The following is a 20,377-nucleotide window of genomic DNA, read 5'->3' as shown; positions in this document are numbered from 1 at the left end:
TATATCAGCAAAAATGTCCTTTTTTAAAACACAAAATTGTATTACCTGATCAAACCACTTTTATATGAAAGTCACATCACAAATACTTCATCTACAAAAGCCACATCAACACTGCCATCTTTCAAGACATTTCTCTGAAAGAAAAGATGACCCTCCAAAATACTCAGTTGTGCACTGACACCTATTTATTCAGTCTTCCCTGACACGCATATGGATGTACTTGTATTTTACACAGTGCATTACTTTAAAGACGACGTATCTAGTAAGTTTGGATATGTATCATATACACTACAGTACAAACCTTCAAAAAGGGACTAGCTCCTGAGGATTTTGAATAAATATAATTTATATTTTCATTTTTTCACAAAGCTTTTTCAAAAAAGAGAAATCAAATACCCAGAAGGAACTATATTTAAGATTTCTAACAATGTATGTCCAATACCCTTTATAAAACTTCAAATAAAATTACATCACAATAGAAAGAAATGTCTCTAAAAGAACTTACACAGTCATTAACAAATTTCAGAAATATCAGGACACTGACTTTTGGTGCAACTCGGCAAACAAACACTGCAATTTTTCCACTGTTGATTATATCACTGTGTAAGTCACATTCAATCAGTTAAAGCTGGCAGCCCTGACTGTGTCAACATCTGCAATTGTTTCTGACCTATTTGGTTCTGATAATAGTAGCAGTTTTTCTAAGAGCAACTATTAGTTACTAAGAATTCCTTGGTACAATAAATACAAAAATATTTCTATCAAATAAAGCATGGAGCCCAACAGAGCCTTTGATATAACTTAGCATAGTACATAGAATGGCTACCCTTCTGTCTCACCTGTACCAAGCTTAAAACAGAACTTGCTTGCTTGTTTGAAAATCTGTTTCAGTAAACTTAAATTTAAAATCATTTATTACACTGGACTGTAGACTCTAAGCAACTTAAAACCTTTGGCCACGCAACGTGACCTGCAGTTCCAGTGCTCAAAGGGTGCTGGTGTAGGAAGGATGCCATACAGATTTTGATCACACTTGTACCCACAGAATCACAGAATTAACTTGGTTGGAAAAGATCTTTGAGATCATTGAGCCAAACCATTACCCTAACACTGACAAGTCCTTAACTAAACCATATCCTTAAGTACTAAGTCTATATGACTGCTATATACCTCCAAGGGTAGTGACTCCACCACTGCCCTGGACAGCCTGTTTCAACGCCTGGTAAACCTTGAGGTAAAAATTCTTCCTAACATCCAATCTAATCACCCCTCACCTTCCTCTTCTTTGTGAGCTCATCTTGGAGGATTTTTAACACCTCTCATTTCTCTCAAACCAACATCCCCTCTCACATACAATATACCCTTCTTCCTACCACCATAATTACATGAGGAAAAGGTTGAAGAAACTAAACTAACCAAACTAATCAAGAACCTGCACAGAAACCTTTCCCTCAACAGCAACATTAACTTGATCTCTCTCTCCCCAAGCTCAATGATTTTTCAATAAACCAATGCTAACTTAGAATCCAAGACTTCCAACTGTGTCAAACAGAGCTAAAATGGGACAAGCTACTTTAAGGTAGCAACCTTTTTTGCAGTAAATCTCAAATTCACTCAAAACCCCCTTGCCTCGAGAAACAATTACATCACAAAACTATAAACCAAGTATAATGAAGTAGTTTTATTATTAATTTTATTTATATCAACAGCTCTTATTTAGAATATCCATATTTTTTGCATTTTTAAGAAACTCTTAAATCCTCCATAGAGTCTATTTTGGTGATGTTTAAAGAGTTATTTGCATACACAACTGCAAAACTGATGCTTATAAAAGTAAAAACCATGAGATGGATGTCTCAAAAGACCAACAGAGTTCTGCAAGCTAAGTATAAATACTCAACAAAGAAATATCACATTCGCTTTCTTCAAGAGATACACAACAATTCCTGAGATAGCACTGAAATGAAAGGTGAAAAGGTTAGTTTACTTCTGGATAGCATTTCGGCTTGCAGGGGCTGGGATTTGTCTGTGGTTTGGTTTGGGTTATTCTGAGACAGTATAATGATATGCTTGGCCTGAAGCTAATTTACCTGGATGAGAAATCAATGGTAACCATTCAAGTTAACCTTAAGCAACAGCCCTGAGTCTGCATCTGCCCCTAGCTTACTGAACACCTAGACAGGAGACCAAGTATTGCAACAATTTCAGAACTCTGCATATTCATTACAAGTCAGTGTTACTCAGTTGACAGTGTGTATTTATACTGATGCTGAGGTCAGGCTGTACAAGCTGGGCTCTAAGGCACATCAGTACCAAATGGGTAAAGTGAAAACATCAAAATAGCTGATACGCATCCACAAGAACAACAGAGCACTGCCTATTCTTCTCCTTTATTCTCCTCTCATCGTCTCTGGATCTAGCTATTTGATTCATGGTCTGTGTCAAATACCTGCATCTGGGACAGGGACCAGCTTTTACACTCCGTTGTATAATGTCCTGTGCAGAGTAAATACAGAAAGATTAACTTAATCTTATCTAGTTGAAAACTTTAAAGCAACACAAAAATTACTGCCAACTTCAGAGATTAGACAGAACATTCAAATTAAAAAGCTTGATCACCAATCTCTGGGACATTCAACAGAGCCATTACATTTCTATCACACTCACTCACAGTTAATACTATGAATAATGAGAAACATTTTTTTGATCAAAACTTCATTATTTCTTTTAGCCAAAAGATGGATGACTACCTGATTTTGGTAATGCCTGTTCAGAAGTAGGGTTTCTTAGCTATTTCTTTTCCATTTCAGAGCATAATCATATTCAATTTTAAGTAAGTACACACTACAGCCTGCAATCAAATAAGCAGTTTTTTAAAAGCCACAGAAACCTATATTTAGATGTCTTCAGGTAGTCAGATGCTCCTTCAGGCAGTGCAGTACTTACTGTGTAAAACAGGATTGGATACTACACTACAGATTTAACTACATTCAAAGTAAGTATATTTTTAAATTTTACTCATATCCATGGGGTTCTGGCAGCCTAAGTCAAGACATAAATACATCTCTAAATGACAGAGTACAGAAAAAAAAAATACATTATGAACTCTGACAGAAGGTGAGAATGTAACTGTGCTCCTCATAGTGACAAAGGCAAAAAAACATATTTTGAAAGAATAGACAAGTCTAAGCAGTCTAAGACAATCAAAAACACAACACAAGCAAAAGAGCATGGACAAATATTTGCTTTCCTTGCCTGAAAACAAAGTGAATCACTAAATATTTCAAGGAACCTGCTTCCTTTATAACAATCCTAACCTGAATGGTCAGGATACCACCCAGCTGTTGAGTCAAGACATGAATGCCTGTCTCTACTCATTATGATCATGGAATGATGAAGTTGGCATGTTCTCTTCACATCATTAGGAGTAAAACTGCAGAGCTGTGCCAGTTGTCTCAAATGTGTTTTTTTTTAAAACAGCATCGATTTTTGGTACCTTCAGAAGGAACTTCTCTTAGCAGCAAGTTAAAGGCAGTTTTAACAAGGTTACTGCATGAAGCCATAAGAATATTAGAACTTGGTTTCAACTGCTTTCCACAATAGAACCGTTTTACCATCAGGTTAGATCCCCAATATTACAGTTTCACAATCACAGGCATAATTTCACTGATTTCGTGGTATGAAGAGTGACACAATGAATCAGAATAATAAATTCTGTGGCAAATACTACTAATTTTGCAGCAACATTTGCATCACAGAAACTCGCTTCAAAGTAAAACATCATAACTGCTGATGCACAGCTAGAAAATAACTTTTATGAGGAAAAAGCCCTCACTTTCCAAGTTCAACATCAAAATAGAAGTTAACATTAGAGAATCATAGAAATTATAATGAAATTGTTGACATTTGATATTTTAAGTTAATTTTAAAGTAGTCCAATAAACAGCTTAGTCAAATTAGGTATCTGCTGTTCTGCCATGACAAACAAACCAACACCGGTCTCAATGTAATGCAGATACACCACTAATACCAGGAGTCATCCTTCCTACACTCAAATCCATGGGCATTCTGCCACAAAGAAGCGGATTAGATCCTTGAAGAAGTGCTTCAAAAGACACATTCTTTTCACAAGCATTACAAAAAAACCCATTAAACCTACATTTCCTTTTTTAAAAGGAACATCAAATACGGTATAATGCAGTCAGTGTTCTGCTTAAGTAGTTTATCTATGCATCGCTGTTCTCAAAACAACATTTCAGAATTGCAAATTGTATACAAGCAAATGAGAAAGTCGTCACTCTCAGGTTCACACCTTTCAGTGAAAATTTTATCACGTTCCTTTCAGCTAGCCTTAAGAAAATCTGAAGCAACCAAAGGGAATGACAAAAAAAAAAACAACACCCAAAACCAAAATCAAATACAATTTAAAAATCAGACACTGCTAACCTAAGGACCATATTCAGCAGCCAGCATGAAAAGTACTCTTGCTGCCATGCCAGCCAAGGTCCCCCCAAGCTGCTGCCTTGCAAACCAAGGTCATGATAGTTTGCAAATAAAAAGGAATTAACATACTTGCTTTCCCCAAAGAACACCAACAACTCTGGTAGATTTGGATATGGGCATTCCTAAATGCTGGTTATAAGAGAATGAATTTTCAAACTCTGTTCTTCACTCTGTCTGAAAAACAAAACAACAAACAAACAAACAAACAAACCTCCAAGAAAAATCACCCCCAAACAACTGGCAAAAAAATCATGAAACATCCCTAGATACCTGTTTGAGGAGTTTTGCTGTTTCTTTAAGGAGTTTATCAGGCCAACAACAGCAACAATAACATGTGAATCAAACCCTATGCTGGCTGCTGTGTATCAAGCCCTGTTCTTTATGAGCAGACACATTAAACACGATATATCACGACACATTCAGACATTTGGTAGCATGTCTATACCCGCCCGTGCTTCCAGTAAGATGTCAGTTACTGAAAAACAGGTATTTATTTGCTCAGCCTCTGTATCTTGCCCACAAACCACTGTATCTGATCTAATTTCTGCCACTGCATATTTATTCTTCCTTATAAGCTCACATCCTTCATCACTTGCCATCCAAAGCAGGAAGCTCTCACAGTTGCAGCTGCAGCACAGAGTGTGCAGAGAGAATCCGTTTTCAAATTCTGATGGCAAGTAGGCTCAAATTAAACATCTTCACTTCCACAGTAAAAACTTCAGTATCTGCAGGGCAAACTACCAAGGAAGTACCACAGAAAATAACTGTCTCCTAAGGAATACTTGTTTTGCCAGTGACTTACATAACTGTCTGAAATAGTAGCAAAACGTTTAGTATCAAGAGTTTCTGAGATTTATTTCAGATTCTGGGAAAAGAACATTGCGTGCAGTTGTTGCAACTGCTGTAGCCATTTCTGGAATCAATGCCCTCAGCCTTATGGTCTGTGCAAATATCCCAATTTTGTTACATAACTTGTTTCTGTTCACAGCTCCATTTGAAGTGACATGATACTGAATAATGCACACATACATGCATATCCCATTAAACATATCTGCAGTCTTTTCATGACAAATCCCTGACATGTTGCACATGAAATGTGCACATGGCTGCCTTGGAATAAAACGCTGCTCTCCTTTCCTCCTCCTTGGGTTTCTAAATGCAACAGTAATTTCCTGCAACAATAAATCTTGCTCACTGAAAATACTGACTTGGTGTTTAGGAAGACGTGTTTATCTGTCACCAGGCAATGCACAGCAGAGTTATGGCTTCTCAATGAGTACAGTCAGGAAGCTGAAAACCACTCCTAAGTGACCAAGTTTGCATCATATTCTACAAATAGTTATCCAGCAAGCTTTTGAAGCAGCTGAGGAACGAAGTGGCTGAGCCGTCAGAAAAAGCTGCAGTCTCTTGTAACAGCCACTGTTCTGCAGGAATATAGTAGCAAATGCTGAGCCTGTGTGTTTTAAAAAAGGTCCCTGGAGTGACCCAAGCAAGGAACTGCAGGGTAACAAGCCTTACATGTGTATCTAGCAAGCTCTTAAAAACAATCATTAAAAATAGAACACCGTTATACCTGAAAGACTATCTGATAGGGTCTAATCAGCAGTTTCTGCAAAGGATTATCATGTCTTAGCCATCAGTATTTCTGAGCATGTCAAACTAACTGATTAGCAAGAGCAAGAGATTAAACGTGGACTTTCAAAGAGCCTCTGAAAGGATGTCAAAGACTTCTAAATAAGACTGCTGGTTGTAAAAAGCAAACATTGCCACGGATCAAAAACCAGCCAGAAGACTGAACATTTTGAGGTCAACTTTCTTCATTGCAAAAGATTAATTGGATAATAAAGATTAATAGCAGCATCTAGTCTGAACAAAGCAGCCTATTTATTGCCTGCTCAGGTGTGTAGAAGCTCCTTGGATCACACATGGCTGGTCTGCTAGCTCTTCTGTTCAGTGTCAGTCCAAGGCGAAGTGCACACAAATCCTACAGTGCTCATCTGGGAACTCCTGTTCTCTTTTACATAGAAGCGTCCTAATCCCAAAACTAAACTCAGACTAAATCTTCCTGGTCTGCTTTCTTTGTGTTCCTCTAGCTCTCTCTACTACCTGAACACCCTGTAGTGACAGAAGTAGACATTCAGGGTCTCATTCAGTGCATCCATGCTGTGGTGGATAGCTCTTTTCAGAGGTTTGACCTTAAAGCTCCTCAGGAGGAACACACCCAGAAATCGTGACTTCCCACTTCCTGAGCACACAAACCATTAGACTTCCATGAGAAAGATGAACACAGACACTTATCACACTACTGCTTCATCAGGTGCTGACAGCTAATGTTAGCTTACAGAGATGCCCCACACTCCTGCTCAATCCCAGAGCTCTTAAAAGCGAGCTTCCAGCAGAAGACAACACTCACTAATGACATGTAAGGCCCACAGAGAGCCAACAGAGAAGGTCAAGGTGGCCTAGCAAGGCTTCACAACTGTTTTAACCACTCCAAACCAGTTTTACGATAGTCTGCCCTCTTGCTTCTCAGTCACCAGCTTCCATTCCTCTTTTTACTAACATTGGAGTCTATAGCACAGTAAAGAGCTCCAAGGATCTGGCTACCATTACTACATAAATGACCAGTTTTTATCTGAATTAGCTCCACAGACCTAGGGGCTGCAGAGTAAGATGAGCACTGGCTATTGCCAGTAGTGAGGTAGCTCCAATGGAAGCCAACCCAAACACTCTTGATCTCCACCTGAAAGGCTTCAGAAGTATGACTAACCAAGTTAATCTGGTCTAATTACTGCTGTTTCCCCCTTCCTCCTCACCTTATTTAGACCAGTAGTCCAGCATTTTTATGAAGCATTAAATCCTTAAATTATGTGAACTGAACCCTGCCCTATTATTTCAAGCCTCAATCTTCCGTAAATAAGCTCACTGTATTTATTTTTATACATAGGAGAAGAAAAGAAAACCTGAAGTAGTAACATTTCCAGAAGACAATCTTACATTACCGAAGCTTAACAAGATGGATCAACTTTAACACCGAATAGGCAACATAAACAGAATTTGGTATCATTTATTATATCTATGAGTGAGGCAGGGAGGGAATAAAAGCTTTAAAATCTGAAATCTAGAAAGGAAATTTGGCAGCTCATTGAGCTCCTCCATTCAATCTTCTATAGGCAGAAGAGCACAGAGACATCTGACTAAGAGAGATTACAAAGAAAACACTGCAGCACAGCTCTGATGATCTGTTGTGCAATCTGACCTGAAATGCATCTATTTTATTTGAAGAATATTAAAACACTGGGGGAGGGGGAAGTGTGCTAAGAAAGGCTACAAATTATCTACCACTTGAAAGACTCTCCTGTTGAGACAGGCAAGTGTGAACAGAAAAATAAGGAAGAAATTAAATGAGACTTTAAGAAATACACAGCAAATGTAGTCAAGAAAACAACAGCTTCCAGTAACACAGGGAAGTTCATTCATTAACCGTGCATAAAGGATAGCAAAGCCAAAATTTTAACAGAGAAATATTATATTACAACATATAATTAGACTGTTAAACTCAGTAGCAAAGGAAGCCACTGAAGCCAAGATTTTACTCAGATTCCAAAAGAAAGCAGCTATTTAAACACACAATCATAAGAAAAAAATAAACACACAGCTGAGGGAGTCTCAAGCTTCATAATCCAGGATGTAAGAAAACATTCAAAACGATCACCAGGCTGTATTTGGCCACACAAACTCTCTGCCTAACCCGACCCCACAATGGCCAGTAGCAAATACCAAGGGAAGTGTAAAAGCAACACGGTAAGCACAGAACAAACTGTCCCTTAAGACAGCAGAACACGAAGAGTATTTAGCTGCCAGGCTGGCATCTGCCAACCACCTAACCCCCAAAAGCATCTGGCACTGGCCAGCTTCCAAAATGCAAGGCCTGCATGACTTCATATTTGATGCTATATTGCTTTAATTTCTTCTTTCACTTTGCAATTGTGTTTTTTTTTTATTTTTTAAGAACAAGAACAGCAAACGTACTTGCAAATAGTTCAATGCTTGGAGTCATTCCAAGAAGCCATCTAGTCTCTCTGGAGTATATCTACCACGACCACCCCAAATGAACAAAGAATTAAATACTGAACACTACATATCTCACTTAAAGAGTACTCCCAGAACTGAATTTGGAAAAAAATCCTCTCTACACATGTAAATGAAGAAACAAGAGAATAGCCATATGAATGCTCTGATATCCTCCCCTCAGTGAAAAAACACCCACAAATGTAAGCCACATTTCCAAATTTCTTGACAACATAATGGGTATCTCTATATATTTATACATATTTGCTCTAAATTTGAAGTTGGCCCTGCTTTGAGATTGGGTTGGACCAAATAGATGACTTCCAGTGACCTCTTTCAACCTAAATTATTCTATAAGTACATGTAGAGCATACCCAAACATTATACAGTAATGTATTATAGCCCTAATTACTATTAACTCTTTTTTCCGCTACAGGCAATTCATTACACTCTTTGCATTCTCCTTACAAATTTGAATGTAATTTTTTCAAGTAGTTAACCACTTCCTCTGCACCCAACAAGAAGAACCTTTATGTGTAACAGCCCAAAAAACTCAAGGGAGAAAACATGGTATTTAAAACTTTTGAAGTATTCTATTTTTCACATCACTATGTATCTTAGAGTAAGCAGTGGTCAACTGTCCTTGAACAGTCAGAAGAAACAGCACCTCTGAGAGAAATATCCTAAAAGATGTTTTGTTTTCTATTTAAAACAAACAAACAAACAAACAAACCCAGGCCTACCTTGTTCTGTGGGCAGAGGCAATTAAGTCTGTCTGCTTTTACCAGTGTCCCATGGCTCCCTACTGTCCGTCTCCACCTCACCCAACATTTTTTTTCTTGCCTCCCACCCATATTACCAACTGCCCCAACTATTTGGCTGGGCCAGGTAAGCAGTACACACCATGATGGCTCAGAGCTTAGCACATAGCCAGCAGTTGTTCTCCTTCTGAAGAAAGAAGGGACTCAATTATAACTGCCTTTTGTTGTGTGGGTATATTAATTTGGGTCACTACCTGTCAACAGCTTCACAAAAAAAAATTGTCACTGCTTAGGTATTTAGTGTCTTTCAGTTGTCTTAAAATTTGGTTTTGGCATCTGACTGCCTAAAGAAGTTACACAAACAGAAGATGGAAAAATAAAGTAATTGTACAAGCTTTGTGTCCTTAGTAAGCCTAGTTAAAAATTCACATAAACGGTTCCGTGATGAATCAGTAGACCATGCTGTTTATTATGAAAATAACTTTTTCACAGACAAAAAAAAACAACCAAAACCCAAGCAAACCTGTGACTGTCTTCACTTTCACTCACAGGGGTCCTGAGAAAAGGAAAAGATATTTTGTTTTTTATTCCTTCAACAAAACTTCTAGTATAAACAAGTAGAAGACACGGTATTTAGAAGTAGCCTGGGAAGAGCGTGTATGTAACTCTGGAGAACTAGGAAAGAAACAATGTCCACTGCTTTCCAGTGACCCCTGCCAGCTGTGACAGGAACAGCATTGTTCAACGGCAAGAGCCGCTCTGCCCTTCCCTGCTTGGTTAACTGCCTCAAACAAAGTTGACCGTAAGTCTTTTTCATGTACCTATGCCTCCCTTCAAATACAACATCCATACCCTGTTTCTTTTTTCAAAGCCTACAGGATTTTGAGTTCTCCCAGAATTCACATCAATATTAGGCAGCTATAGATACAGCTGGGGCCAACTTTTTGAGACAAGTTGAGCTAACTCAGCTTTGGGAGAAATCCAGTGCTATCGGAATACTTGAAATGCTCCATGGAGTGCCCAGCAATTACTGGCTATTTATTTGTATGTCACATTCCACACGACACAAGAGGAAAAAAAAAATCTACTACAAGCATTGAATTAAAATCACTGGGGTTTCCAAATTCTTTTTCAGATGACTCAGGCTCGTGTTTTATCCTTTATAATATTTATATCCAGAATAAAAACATACATTGGCAGCAAAACATAGCAACAGAAAATTCAACTGCACAAACACTCCACTTCAAACAGGGATCAAGATCTTAAACGTGCCAGCTCCAAGTATGGCTCTGAGCCTTCACCTTCCAAAATGAAAACTGTTTGCAAATATTGTAAAGGAAAGTTCTGGGGAAAAAAAAGAAATAAAAACTGAAAGAAGTATGATGCGAGTACATACATCACTTCATAAACACCTTACTGGAATAAAAATAACACTTCTGAGGAAAGGATTATCCTTTCCTGGGAGTCACAAATAAAGAAGCAAATCAAAGATGATCATCAAAACCTTCAGAGCTACAGAAACAGCCAAATATATTCAGCTATTTATAACCCAGAGATTTATTCACAGAACACTTTTAGCATCCAATCCCAGGAAAACAAAAACCATCTCATGCCAAGCACTAATGTATACAACAGAACTATATCCTTCTGCCACTTAGTGACCACTCTAATTACAGCTAAATATGCAAGGATTCACTTGCTAGGATTAACAGGTTATTTCAAGTGATGCACTTCACCCTGATAAAACAGATACCACCCTCTGTTTAACAGCATCAACAGGAAGATATAAGCGGGCAAATTACTGATGACACGCTGTATTTAGTCTCATTCCTTTTAGAGAACCTGTGTCTCAAAACTGTAAAACCAGCTGCATTTTCTGCAGGAATCTTTCTCCACAAAGAATTTCAGAACATTAATTAAAGTACTTTCAACAAGTCAGGTTTTCCAATTAATTACTTTTTCCAGTTAATTATATGGCAGATGGTTAAGATACTGGCAAACTTGGAACAAAATGCAAGACTCATTAGCATTATTTTTCAAGTGACCAGTAACATGGAAAAGCAGTAAAAGACAAAATCCCAAATGAAGAGCTTGAGAATATGGACTAAGACTGTCATTGAAACTGATACACCTGAATCACACACACCCAGGGAGTTATGTATGAAACACAAAAGAAGCTGACACCTGGAGAGTTCTGCTACTGAATAATCATTTTCCCCTACTGGTCTCTCATTTGTTTCCGATAGAAAATACAGCAAATACGGCACTTATCAGGGAAATTAATATGACCAAAAAAATTCCACTCACAAGAAGTAACATTCAGTCAACATTCAGTTTCCCAACCTGACAACCAAGGACAACACGTAAGCCGCAGACACACCGTCCCTGGGGTGGGAACAGGAGGAAATGGGTAAGAAATGTAAGAAATCACCAAAGGCAGAGGAAGGCATATCCAGTACAAGAATAAGGAAGGAGACGAGGTCAGAGATGAAGGTGAAGATGTCGAAATTCCGCACCTTTAAAGAGGGGGGGAAAAAAAAAAAAAAAAGTCCCAGCACCTGACACAGGTGTGAAAGCAGCTTAAGATGCATTAAAGCAGCTTACCAAGGAGAAGGGGCATTACAGCAGAAGTCAGACTTAGCAACCGGGAATAGCACGTACGGGGCCAGCAGCTCAAGTCCTGAACGCGTAACTGAACCTCCCGCCCGCAAGAAACCCCGCAGGCGGAGGCCAAGGCGCGCGGTGACCGAGGCTCATCAGGACGGCGCGTCCACCGGCCGGAGCAGCTCGTACCTGATGCGGCGACACGCAGGGCCCCTCGGCAGCCGCCGCGGGACCCACCGCGCCGGCGGGAAAAGCCCGGGGGGCGGCGCCGACACCCACGGTCCCTCCCGCCTCGGGGGCACCTCGGCGCGGCGGAGGCCGCGGGCCTGCCGCCCTGCCCCCGGCCCGGCTGCCCCCGGGGGGGCGGGCGGCCCCCGGCCCGGCGGCGGACCCGCGGCGGCCGCCCGGGCAGGCAGGAGGGGAGCCGCGGCAGACGGTGCCGCCGCGCCCCGCCGGGGATGCGCGTCCCGCCCCCCCCCCCCACACCCAGCGGGCACCCCCGCCTCCGCCCCGGCTCCGAAGCCGAAGCCGCTCCGGCCGCGCTTCCCCCGCCGCCGCGCCGCTCGGCCCCGTCCCCAGCCGCGCGGGAGCCCCGCGCTCGGCTCCCCCGGGCAGGGACCCCGGGCAGGGACCCCCGGGCAGGGACCCCCCGCTCCCCCCCCCGCCCCCCCGGGCTCGGTCCTTACCGCCGGTGCCGCGCGGGCCGGCGCGCGCCGCAGACAACAGCGGCGAGGGCAGCGCGAGACGGCGGGACTGGGCGGGCGCGCGCGAGGCAACAGCCGCGGCTGGAGGCGGGGGGGGGAGGCACGCGCCCGAGCGGCGGCAGCAGCAACAGCGCGCCACCCCAGAGGGCGCGCGCCGCCGAGCCGGGGGCGGGGCCGAGCGCTCGGCTGCAGCCAATAGCTCGCCCTCCCGCCTGCGGGGGTGGGGCCGAGGCGTTGAGTGGCGGCACTGCCGCCCAATGAGAGCGGGAAGGGGGGTGGGGCCGCGCCTGACGGACAGCTCCCCGGGGCAGGGGCGGGGCCGGTGTGACAGGCAGGTCCCTGCGCCAATTGGCGGCGAAGAGAAGGGAGGGGGGGCGGGCTGAAAGCGGAACGGCCGCCGGGCTGGGGGGGCGGGCGGACCCTGCTGGGCGTCACCGCCACCGGGCGGCTTGGGGGGGGGGGGGAGGCGGGGATTGGTTTGAGCGACGTGGCCGCTGCCCAATGACAGCCGGGCGCGGTAGGACGGGCGGCCGCGCTGCCCAATAGCGGGGGCGCGGGGCGGGGCAGGCGGCGGGTTCCCTGGAGCGCTCGGGCCGCCCCTCAGCTGCGCGTCTGGGCCCGCGGAGCCGGGCGGGAGGGGGATGCGCCGGGACCCTGCGCGGGTCCGTGCCAGGGCGGCAGCGGCGCCGGGGGCCCGGGACCGTGCGGTAGGTGGCGGGGGGGGGAGGGAGGGAGGGAGGGAGACGCCGCCACCTCTGGCTGCCTCGCCGGACGGGGCCTCCGGCACGGGCCGCTCAGGGGGAGCTGCGGAGCGAGGCCGGCCTGGCCTGGCCGGGGCGGGCGGCGGGAAGGCTGGAGCAGGGATGCCGGGCTCGGCCGGCCCGCATCTCCGCTTGGCGAACGGGCGGGGGGCGCCGCGGGGCCGGGCTGGACCGGGCAGGGCCCCGCGAGCGGCGGCGGAGCTGCCGGGCAGGCTGCGCCCAGCCCGGCGCCCTGCGCTGCTCTGCCGGCTGCCTTGCGCTGTTCTCCTTTCGGAATCGTTCAGGGGCGGGGGGGTTGTCAGCCAAATTCAGCACGTAGGAGTCTCAAAGGGTCCTAAATTACCGTTACAAACAACAAAAACACCTCACCCAAACCAAACCAATACAGTTAAGGGGATGTTTGACTTTCTTTACGCTTTTAAATTTTCACAGACCACCTGAACTTGCTCAGAAGGCACCGATTCCAAGGAGAACTTGTGAATACCTAACCCGTCTTCATAGCAAACTAGTTTAAATGTGGTTTGGAAAAGGGGCCACTGGAATATTTCTTTCTAGGTGTAAAATTACTCATAGCCGATGAATTGGACTTAAAGTGTAATTTATTCAAGCTAAAGTTCTATATAGTTTGGCCTCAATATAATAGTATTTTCCGAAATTTCTTAATCAATGTTCAAGGTTGAAATTTAAATATATAAATCTGTGTTATTGTTAATATTGAGCTGGATGTTATCTGTAACATTTTTATCCTTATGTTTTCCTTCTAGACAGGATATAATTATCTGTCATAATACTCCAATTATGTAGATCATCCCACCAAGGTCAGTAATGCTACTTAGGTACTGTTTCTCATTACTGAAATTTTTCACTTCCTACTAATTACCTGAGTCCTATAAGGAGTCAAGAAGGTTTTTGTATGTTTACTCTCTGCCTCTGACATTTCTTCAGTGTTTTCCCAGAAGAGCTAGTTCAGAGTTGTACCATATCTACATCCTTTTTCTAGTGTTAACCATCTTGTTGTGATAGCTGGCCTCTGGCTGAGATGCTGATAATCTCTTTTCTTTCCCAATGAGAGATGGTCAAGTGTTCTGTGTATTCAAACCCTTCATTGATGTCAGCTGTATCCCCAGCTGTCAGTCTTTAGAATTTGGTAACTTCCTTTATGTAGACTATAGGACTGTAAGATCTTAAAAGCACACTTGGATTTTCTTGAGTTTTCATTTAAAAAAAACTCCAAAATTGAATCATGCCTTGCAGTCCTGCCCAGTCTTGCAGTTACGTCTCTTAATTAGGTCAAAGAAAGGCAGCATAACATTCCAAGCAGTTTCCTGCCTGTGATTTTTAAAATTGTTACAAAGTGGCTCTGAACACATCAGAAAACTGGAATATTTTCATCAAGTGAGGAACTTCCAAATTGAGTAGCCCCATCTAATATATCTTCAGTAGCTTTCTGTTTCCTCCAGAGACAGTTGATAGTACCTTCTTGGAGTATCTGATAACCTGATACTTCTAACAGTGTTGAATTCCTTTTTCCTTTCAGGCCCAAGTTTCCAGTGTTTGTTTCTGCTTTCTCTGGTTTGATATTAAGAGATTCTTCTTGTAGTACCTGTAGCATTGATTTCTACAACTAGGTTTTAAAAAATGACATGAAAGCAATGCTGAAACTTTGTTTCAGACCACTCCTCTCTTCAGCCATAGACTTGAGAATATCTGCAATGTTTTCAAAATACTGGAAACACTTCAGGCAGGTCATAGTAACTGTTCTGTGATCCTCTGCACCTGCCAGCTGGTTTAGATATGTTCCTATAACAAGAAGAGAGCAATGCTATCTAAACCTCCTCCAGTTTTTTCTGTCTACTTAGCAATTAACTCTTTATGTTAGTCTCACTACCACGCTTCACCCCTTTCCTAAGGAGGGAGGTCTTGATTCCACCCTGCCAGTCACTGGCTTTCACCAGACCCTTTGGTGATCTGAGGATTGAGACAGCAGAAAGCAAACTACAGAAATCCTGTTGTAAACTTTTTTTTCCTTGCTAGTTCAGCTCAAGGAACTGGCCTGCTCTGGGTCACACAAGTGTCAGCCCTAACACAAGGGAGAAGATACATTGACAGCAACTCCAATTTAGATTATTTTAAGCCAAGCTGGATCTTTAAGAGAAATCCCGCTACTTTCCACATGGAAACTTCAGGCAAAAAAGGTTTGTCAAACTGTGTATGAGAAGACACAGATTTCAATTGTTGGATAATTTGTGGTGTACAAAACTGTTAACCCATAGCTCTAATGTAATAGGTCACTTGTAACTAATTAAGCCAGCTTTTACTTTCTTGCTTCTGGTTCCAGTGCTCGGTTCAATTTGATAGTCTGGCAAAAAACTAACTCTGTTAAAAAGAAAAAAGGTGCTAATTAATAGATTTCTGCTTGTTCAGTGAGTTTAATAGGCTTAATTGGGTGATCTTGTGAGCATCAGCAGTAACACAGAGGAAGCAGCGGTTTGTGGCCAGCGGCACAAAGGAGACGGAGAGAAGCAGGTCTTGTCCTCCCCTTGTAGCAGATGCAGTAGTAGAAGCCATCCAGTTAGGAATATGAAAACTAACTTTCATTACTCTAGTAGCAGATACACTTGTCCTTGTTATTCTTTCATCATGACTACATAGAAATTTAAATATACTGCCAAGCCAGTAAACCTAAATAATGTTCCTGTCAGGCAGTGTCTGCGTACTTCAGATACCAGTCAGAAAGCAAGTGCTTCCTGGCTCACTTTCAGCCTGTCTCATTTCAGCTGCAGCTCTGCAGACTTCATCACCTTTCAGATGGTTTGTTACTTATGTTTGTTAGTTGGTTGCATTTTGCTATGATTCTTTTGTTACAGGCGAGAATTGTTAGGTTTCTTTTCAAGTGTTAAGTGTGAGTGCTTCAGTACTGGTGGAAAATAGATCTAAATATACTCTTAGGATACAAAAATCCCTAAATGAGTTTGCCAGCTAGTTTAGGATTAAAGCATGATTTGTTTGACAGAACAAATATGGATTAGGGCAGTTTACACTGCTGACTTAAGGCACTTAAATTGAGAAGACCAAAACAGAGTGCTTCCCTGAGGTTGGTAGTAACAAAATAAATGCTAGGAAGCAGCATGTAAGTGAGGAAAGAAGGGGTGGGAAAGCAAGAACAAGGAATTAGCCTCCTTTAAGGAAAATGCCTCACAGTTGTGCAGGGACATCTATTGATGCCTCCTCCCTCTTTTGTTTTGCCAGGTTGCTGACAGTTGAAGACTTCCTCTCAAAGCTGTTTAAATGAGAATGTCCCTGGCGCAAAGAGTACTACTGACATGGCTTTTTACATTACTCTTCCTGATCATGCTGGTGCTAAAGTTGGATGAGAAAGCACCGTGGAACTGGTTCCTCATTTTTATTCCAGTCTGGATATTTGATACTATCCTTCTAGTTATGTTAATTGTAAAAATGGCTGGACGCTGCAAGTCAGGCTTCGACCCTCGGAACGGCTCCCAGAACATGAAGAAGAAGGCCTGGTACCTTGTGGCCATGCTGCTCAAGTTGGCCTTCTGCCTCGCCCTCTGCGCCAAGCTGCAGCGCTTCACAGCCATGAAACTGGCCTATGTGTTCATCCCACTGTGGGCCTTGCTGATTGGGGGTATGGTTGAACTTGGATATAACATCTTCTACGTACGGAGAGACTAAGCTGTGCTGTGTGGCTTTCAGTGCTGACATGGGTACCAAATTACTGGATTGTTATGGTTTTGCCACAAACTTGATCTCCAGATTAGAACATCAAATAAGAAATCGATCAAGCTGGAGACTTTGTCTAAACCAGGCTGAAGACTGAAAGTAGACTTATTCTATTTTTTATTTTGAAACTGTCACATATGCTCTTGTAAATAAAAGTATTTGTTCAACATACACTGTTCTAATATTATTTGTTACATGGAATAAGATCAGGGCTTTTCACATGCAGGTAGAAGATCTCAAAGGAACTGCAAATGTTCTACCCCAGAGCATTCAGCACATTGTGTAATCCTTGGGAAGAGAACTAAGGTTTTCTGTTGATGATACTGTCACTCAAGAAATAACCAGCTAATAGTGATTTCTAGGACCTGCTAAATTTGCTTTAAGAATCACTAACAACAGATAGCTGCCAAATGAGCAAAAAAAGGAATAAAGTGATTCAGCATTTTCTTTTTGACAGTGAGAATTTACTTCCAGTATGAAAGACTAAAACTAAGCCTTTTTTTTAAGCTGCTGAAACAAAGTAAGCAGTACTAAGCAGTAGTTAAGAGAAAAAAAAAAGAGTAGCTGAACTGTGCCAGCAGCCCAAGGTCCAGAGAAGAGGGAGACACGGGTGATTAACCTCCCAAGTGAGAAATCAACAGTGATATAAAAGACTGAAGCTACAGGGTGAGTTTTGTAATGCCTTTGTACCTGCAGGAAGGGGTACCTTAACAAGGAAGACTGACTGTAATGCCCTAGTATATTAAATCTCTGGAGCTAAAGCCTTGGCTTTATGGAGTATTGGCAAACTCAGAGGTGAGTAAATGAACTTTTTGAAGTACATGTAATGAATGAGACTTCTGAGAAGAGCTGAAACCATAAGCATATTTTGTGGACTGATAGTGCTCTTTCAGGAGCTACGATAATACCAAATTCAAATGTAAAAGTTGTCCAGGGAATTATTGATGTGCATGCTGAAGACACTGATCCATTTACAGTTCCTAGGTACAAAAGAAGGTCTAGTGAATGACAAGAGCCCAGGAAAAACAGTCTAAGATAACAGGAGGTGAATAGATCAAAGTGTCTCATGAATAAAACTTTAATTATGTACATTCAGCTGTACTTGTCTGTAAGAAAACCCCAATTTTCTGAAGTGTGGGGAGAGTTACTTGTTATTTAGTAACACAGATATAGGCATAAATATACAGGAACCATATTGTCACAGACAAACTACCTTTAAAAATGTGTCACATTTGCTTTAGAGGGGTTGCCCTCCTTGGTTCTCAGAAATACTTAGAGTGAATTTGCTCTGTGTTTGAGAGTCTTGTTCCTGTGAAGGACTGGCTTCCCTTACTGTTCCTGTGAATGACTGGCTTCCCTTACTGTCCCTGTGACTTTTCAAGTTAAAACCACACTTGTGATTACGATTAGCTGTGAGGAGGGGTACAGTCTCCACCTCAGTAAGTGCTCTTGGGCCTGCTGAATAAAGGAAACAGGAGAGCAAGTCCACACATACCCATCCTATATATAAATGTATGCATGTATAGATATGGTATAGAGAATTGATTTGTACCTCCAATTTAGCCCTCTCAAGTAGTTCTTCAGTTCTGTCAGGTGGAAACTAGGATCACTGAGCATAAGATGCAGAATTTCAGGTCTGTAGTGGCAAGCTAGAAACAAACATGCATGTACATACAAACTCATCTCTCCTGTATTATGGCACCAAGTATAAAACCAAGTACCCAGAGTCCTTCCCTACCTGATGATTATATCAGAAGAAAAAGCAAAACAGGTTTGTTCACATGATGCCAAAAGAACTCATACTCCCCAGAAGAGCAGAACAGCTTTCCCGAGTCAAGCTGCTGTTAACAGATAGTTATAACTTTACACAATAAATGATGGAAGAATAAAAACTGGCCTCATTAGAACATGGTGTATTATTAGCAAGATGGGCCACGAATGGTGATTCTTCCCCCTTAATAAACCCCTTGTGTTCCACAGATGTAGCAATTATCTGAAAGTTTGGCATCTCTAATTAACTAAAATTGAACACAGTTGTTCCAAATCTCTAATTGCTGCCTCTAATTCAACAAAAAAAGATGGACAATTTCAGTGTTTTGGTTGGTTTGGTGCCTTTTTTTTTTTTCTCTAAAAGCTTTACAAACTTTTAAATATATGACAGTGATTTTGAAAGCTGAAGCAGATAATTCTTTCTGGTATCCTACAGAAGTCACACACAAACTTATTTCCTTTAGAAAAATAAGTTTTGAGGACAGAGTTATTCACAAGTGCTCAACTTTGCAAGTTCCTAGTCCTTACAGAGGTACTTTGATGAGAGGAATATCCCTTGATTGGTATTTTGTATCAGATTTAGCTGATCTGAACTGTACTGACAACTTTGTACATGCAGTCTCACTTTTTTGACATCAGAACCTCATTACAAAGGATTTATGACACACTGTAGCCCACTGTTACCTTTCCAGAAGCTGTTGCAGGAATTACCTCTATTCCAAATTGCCTTGTTCTCAAAGGCACAGTTCACAGCTTGCAAGTGGAACAAGTTCTCCTCACACTTTGTTACATTTACAGACTGATCAACTGATCTTCATTAAATAGAACAAAGTGAGTGAAAAGCAGCGTTGATGAAGTTGGCAGACAAAAGAGGCAGCTGATGCTGAGGTGGTTCATACTGATTTGCCAGAAATGGGCAGAGGGAAGTGACAGTCCAAGTCCCCAGCCCACCAAAGGACACCTCACCTCAGTTACCTACGCAGCTGAGATGGGATAGGCAGGAGAGCCCTTGGCCTCCAGCAGCTTTGCTTTAAAATGCAATTCAGAGGCTTGCTGTTCTGAAATGAAACTGGAAATATTTATCATATATTGATGATATACATAATGTATACATAGATGATATATATTGTATATGGAGGTACTATGCTACATCATTTTTTTTTCTTCATTTATACAAGCTTGAACACTTCAGCATGCATTGTAGGTGAGCAGCTACTTTGATTATGGAAAATTATTTTAAAGGTCATGAAACTAAAGCTTTCAATTACGTATACATACTGCTTTTCTTGATTTGTCACCATTTTAAACCAATATCCAATTTTCTGTTCTTTTTATACTTGAAAAACACAATTATATGACATATATATCCCCACCTTCAACAAACTAATCTCAATGCTCTGTTTGTACATGCACCCAGAATGCACTGATAGGCAGAGGTGATCATATTAAAACAAACCCTAAA

General features: G+C 42.0%; 3 protein-coding genes across 13 annotated transcripts in view; 1 reads left to right on the top strand and 2 right to left on the bottom strand.

Moving 5' to 3' along the window:
• PHTF2 (putative homeodomain transcription factor 2) overlaps window positions 1-12,664 on the bottom strand; it is a 67,965-nt gene extending 55,301 nt beyond the window's left edge. For 3 of the 5 annotated variants that reach the window (XM_051637796.1, XM_051637843.1, XM_051637834.1), the window contains exon 1: window positions 12,626-12,664. The gene's annotated coding sequence lies outside the window, so the exon portion shown is untranslated. Of the gene's footprint in view, window positions 1-11,642; window positions 11,661-11,939; window positions 12,007-12,625 lie in introns of those variants that run through there. The other 2 variants (XM_051637806.1, XM_051637825.1) reach the window with 2 other exon arrangements.
• On the bottom strand, window positions 12,009-15,016 carry LOC127386734 (basic proline-rich protein-like). The gene is made up of 3 exons (XM_051624251.1): window positions 14,881-15,016; window positions 14,285-14,291; window positions 12,009-13,671 (listed from the first exon to the last, which is right to left on the bottom strand). The coding sequence occupies exons 1-3, from the start codon at window positions 15,014-15,016 to the stop codon at window positions 12,009-12,011; spliced, it is 1,806 nt and encodes a 601-aa protein (XP_051480211.1).
• Window positions 13,240-17,196, top strand: TMEM60 (transmembrane protein 60). Of its 7 annotated transcripts, none has more exons than XM_051637884.1 (4): window positions 13,240-13,350; window positions 14,169-14,222; window positions 15,444-15,599; window positions 16,654-17,196. In XM_051637884.1, exon 4 carries the CDS (start codon window positions 16,693-16,695, stop codon window positions 17,095-17,097), a length of 405 nt encoding a protein of 134 aa, XP_051493844.1. In that variant the 5' UTR covers window positions 13,240-13,350; window positions 14,169-14,222; window positions 15,444-15,599; window positions 16,654-16,692; the 3' UTR covers window positions 17,098-17,196. The 7 variants fall into 7 exon arrangements, with proteins under 7 accessions (XP_051493844.1, XP_051493826.1, XP_051493853.1 ...); XM_051637866.1 differs by having other exon boundaries at window positions 15,439-15,599; XM_051637893.1 differs by having other exon boundaries at window positions 13,837-14,222; window positions 15,439-15,599.
• Window positions 17,197-20,377: the final 3,181 nt, after the last annotated feature.

This window comes from Apus apus, chromosome 1 (genome assembly GCF_020740795.1).
Source record: "Apus apus isolate bApuApu2 chromosome 1, bApuApu2.pri.cur, whole genome shotgun sequence".
Lineage (NCBI taxonomy): Eukaryota > Metazoa > Chordata > Aves > Apodiformes > Apodidae > Apus > Apus apus.
This window is presented reverse-complemented; position numbering and strand designations above follow the sequence as displayed.

Bases quoted from the DNA above. Each gene is read 5' to 3' on its own strand.
- LOC127386734 (XM_051624251.1), bottom strand. From the start codon at position 15,016: ATGCTACAGGTACTACAAGAAGAATCTCTTAATATCAAACCAGAGAAA.
- TMEM60 (XM_051637912.1), top strand. From the start codon at position 16,693: ATGAGAATGTCCCTGGCGCAAAGAGTACTACTGACATGGCTTTTTACA.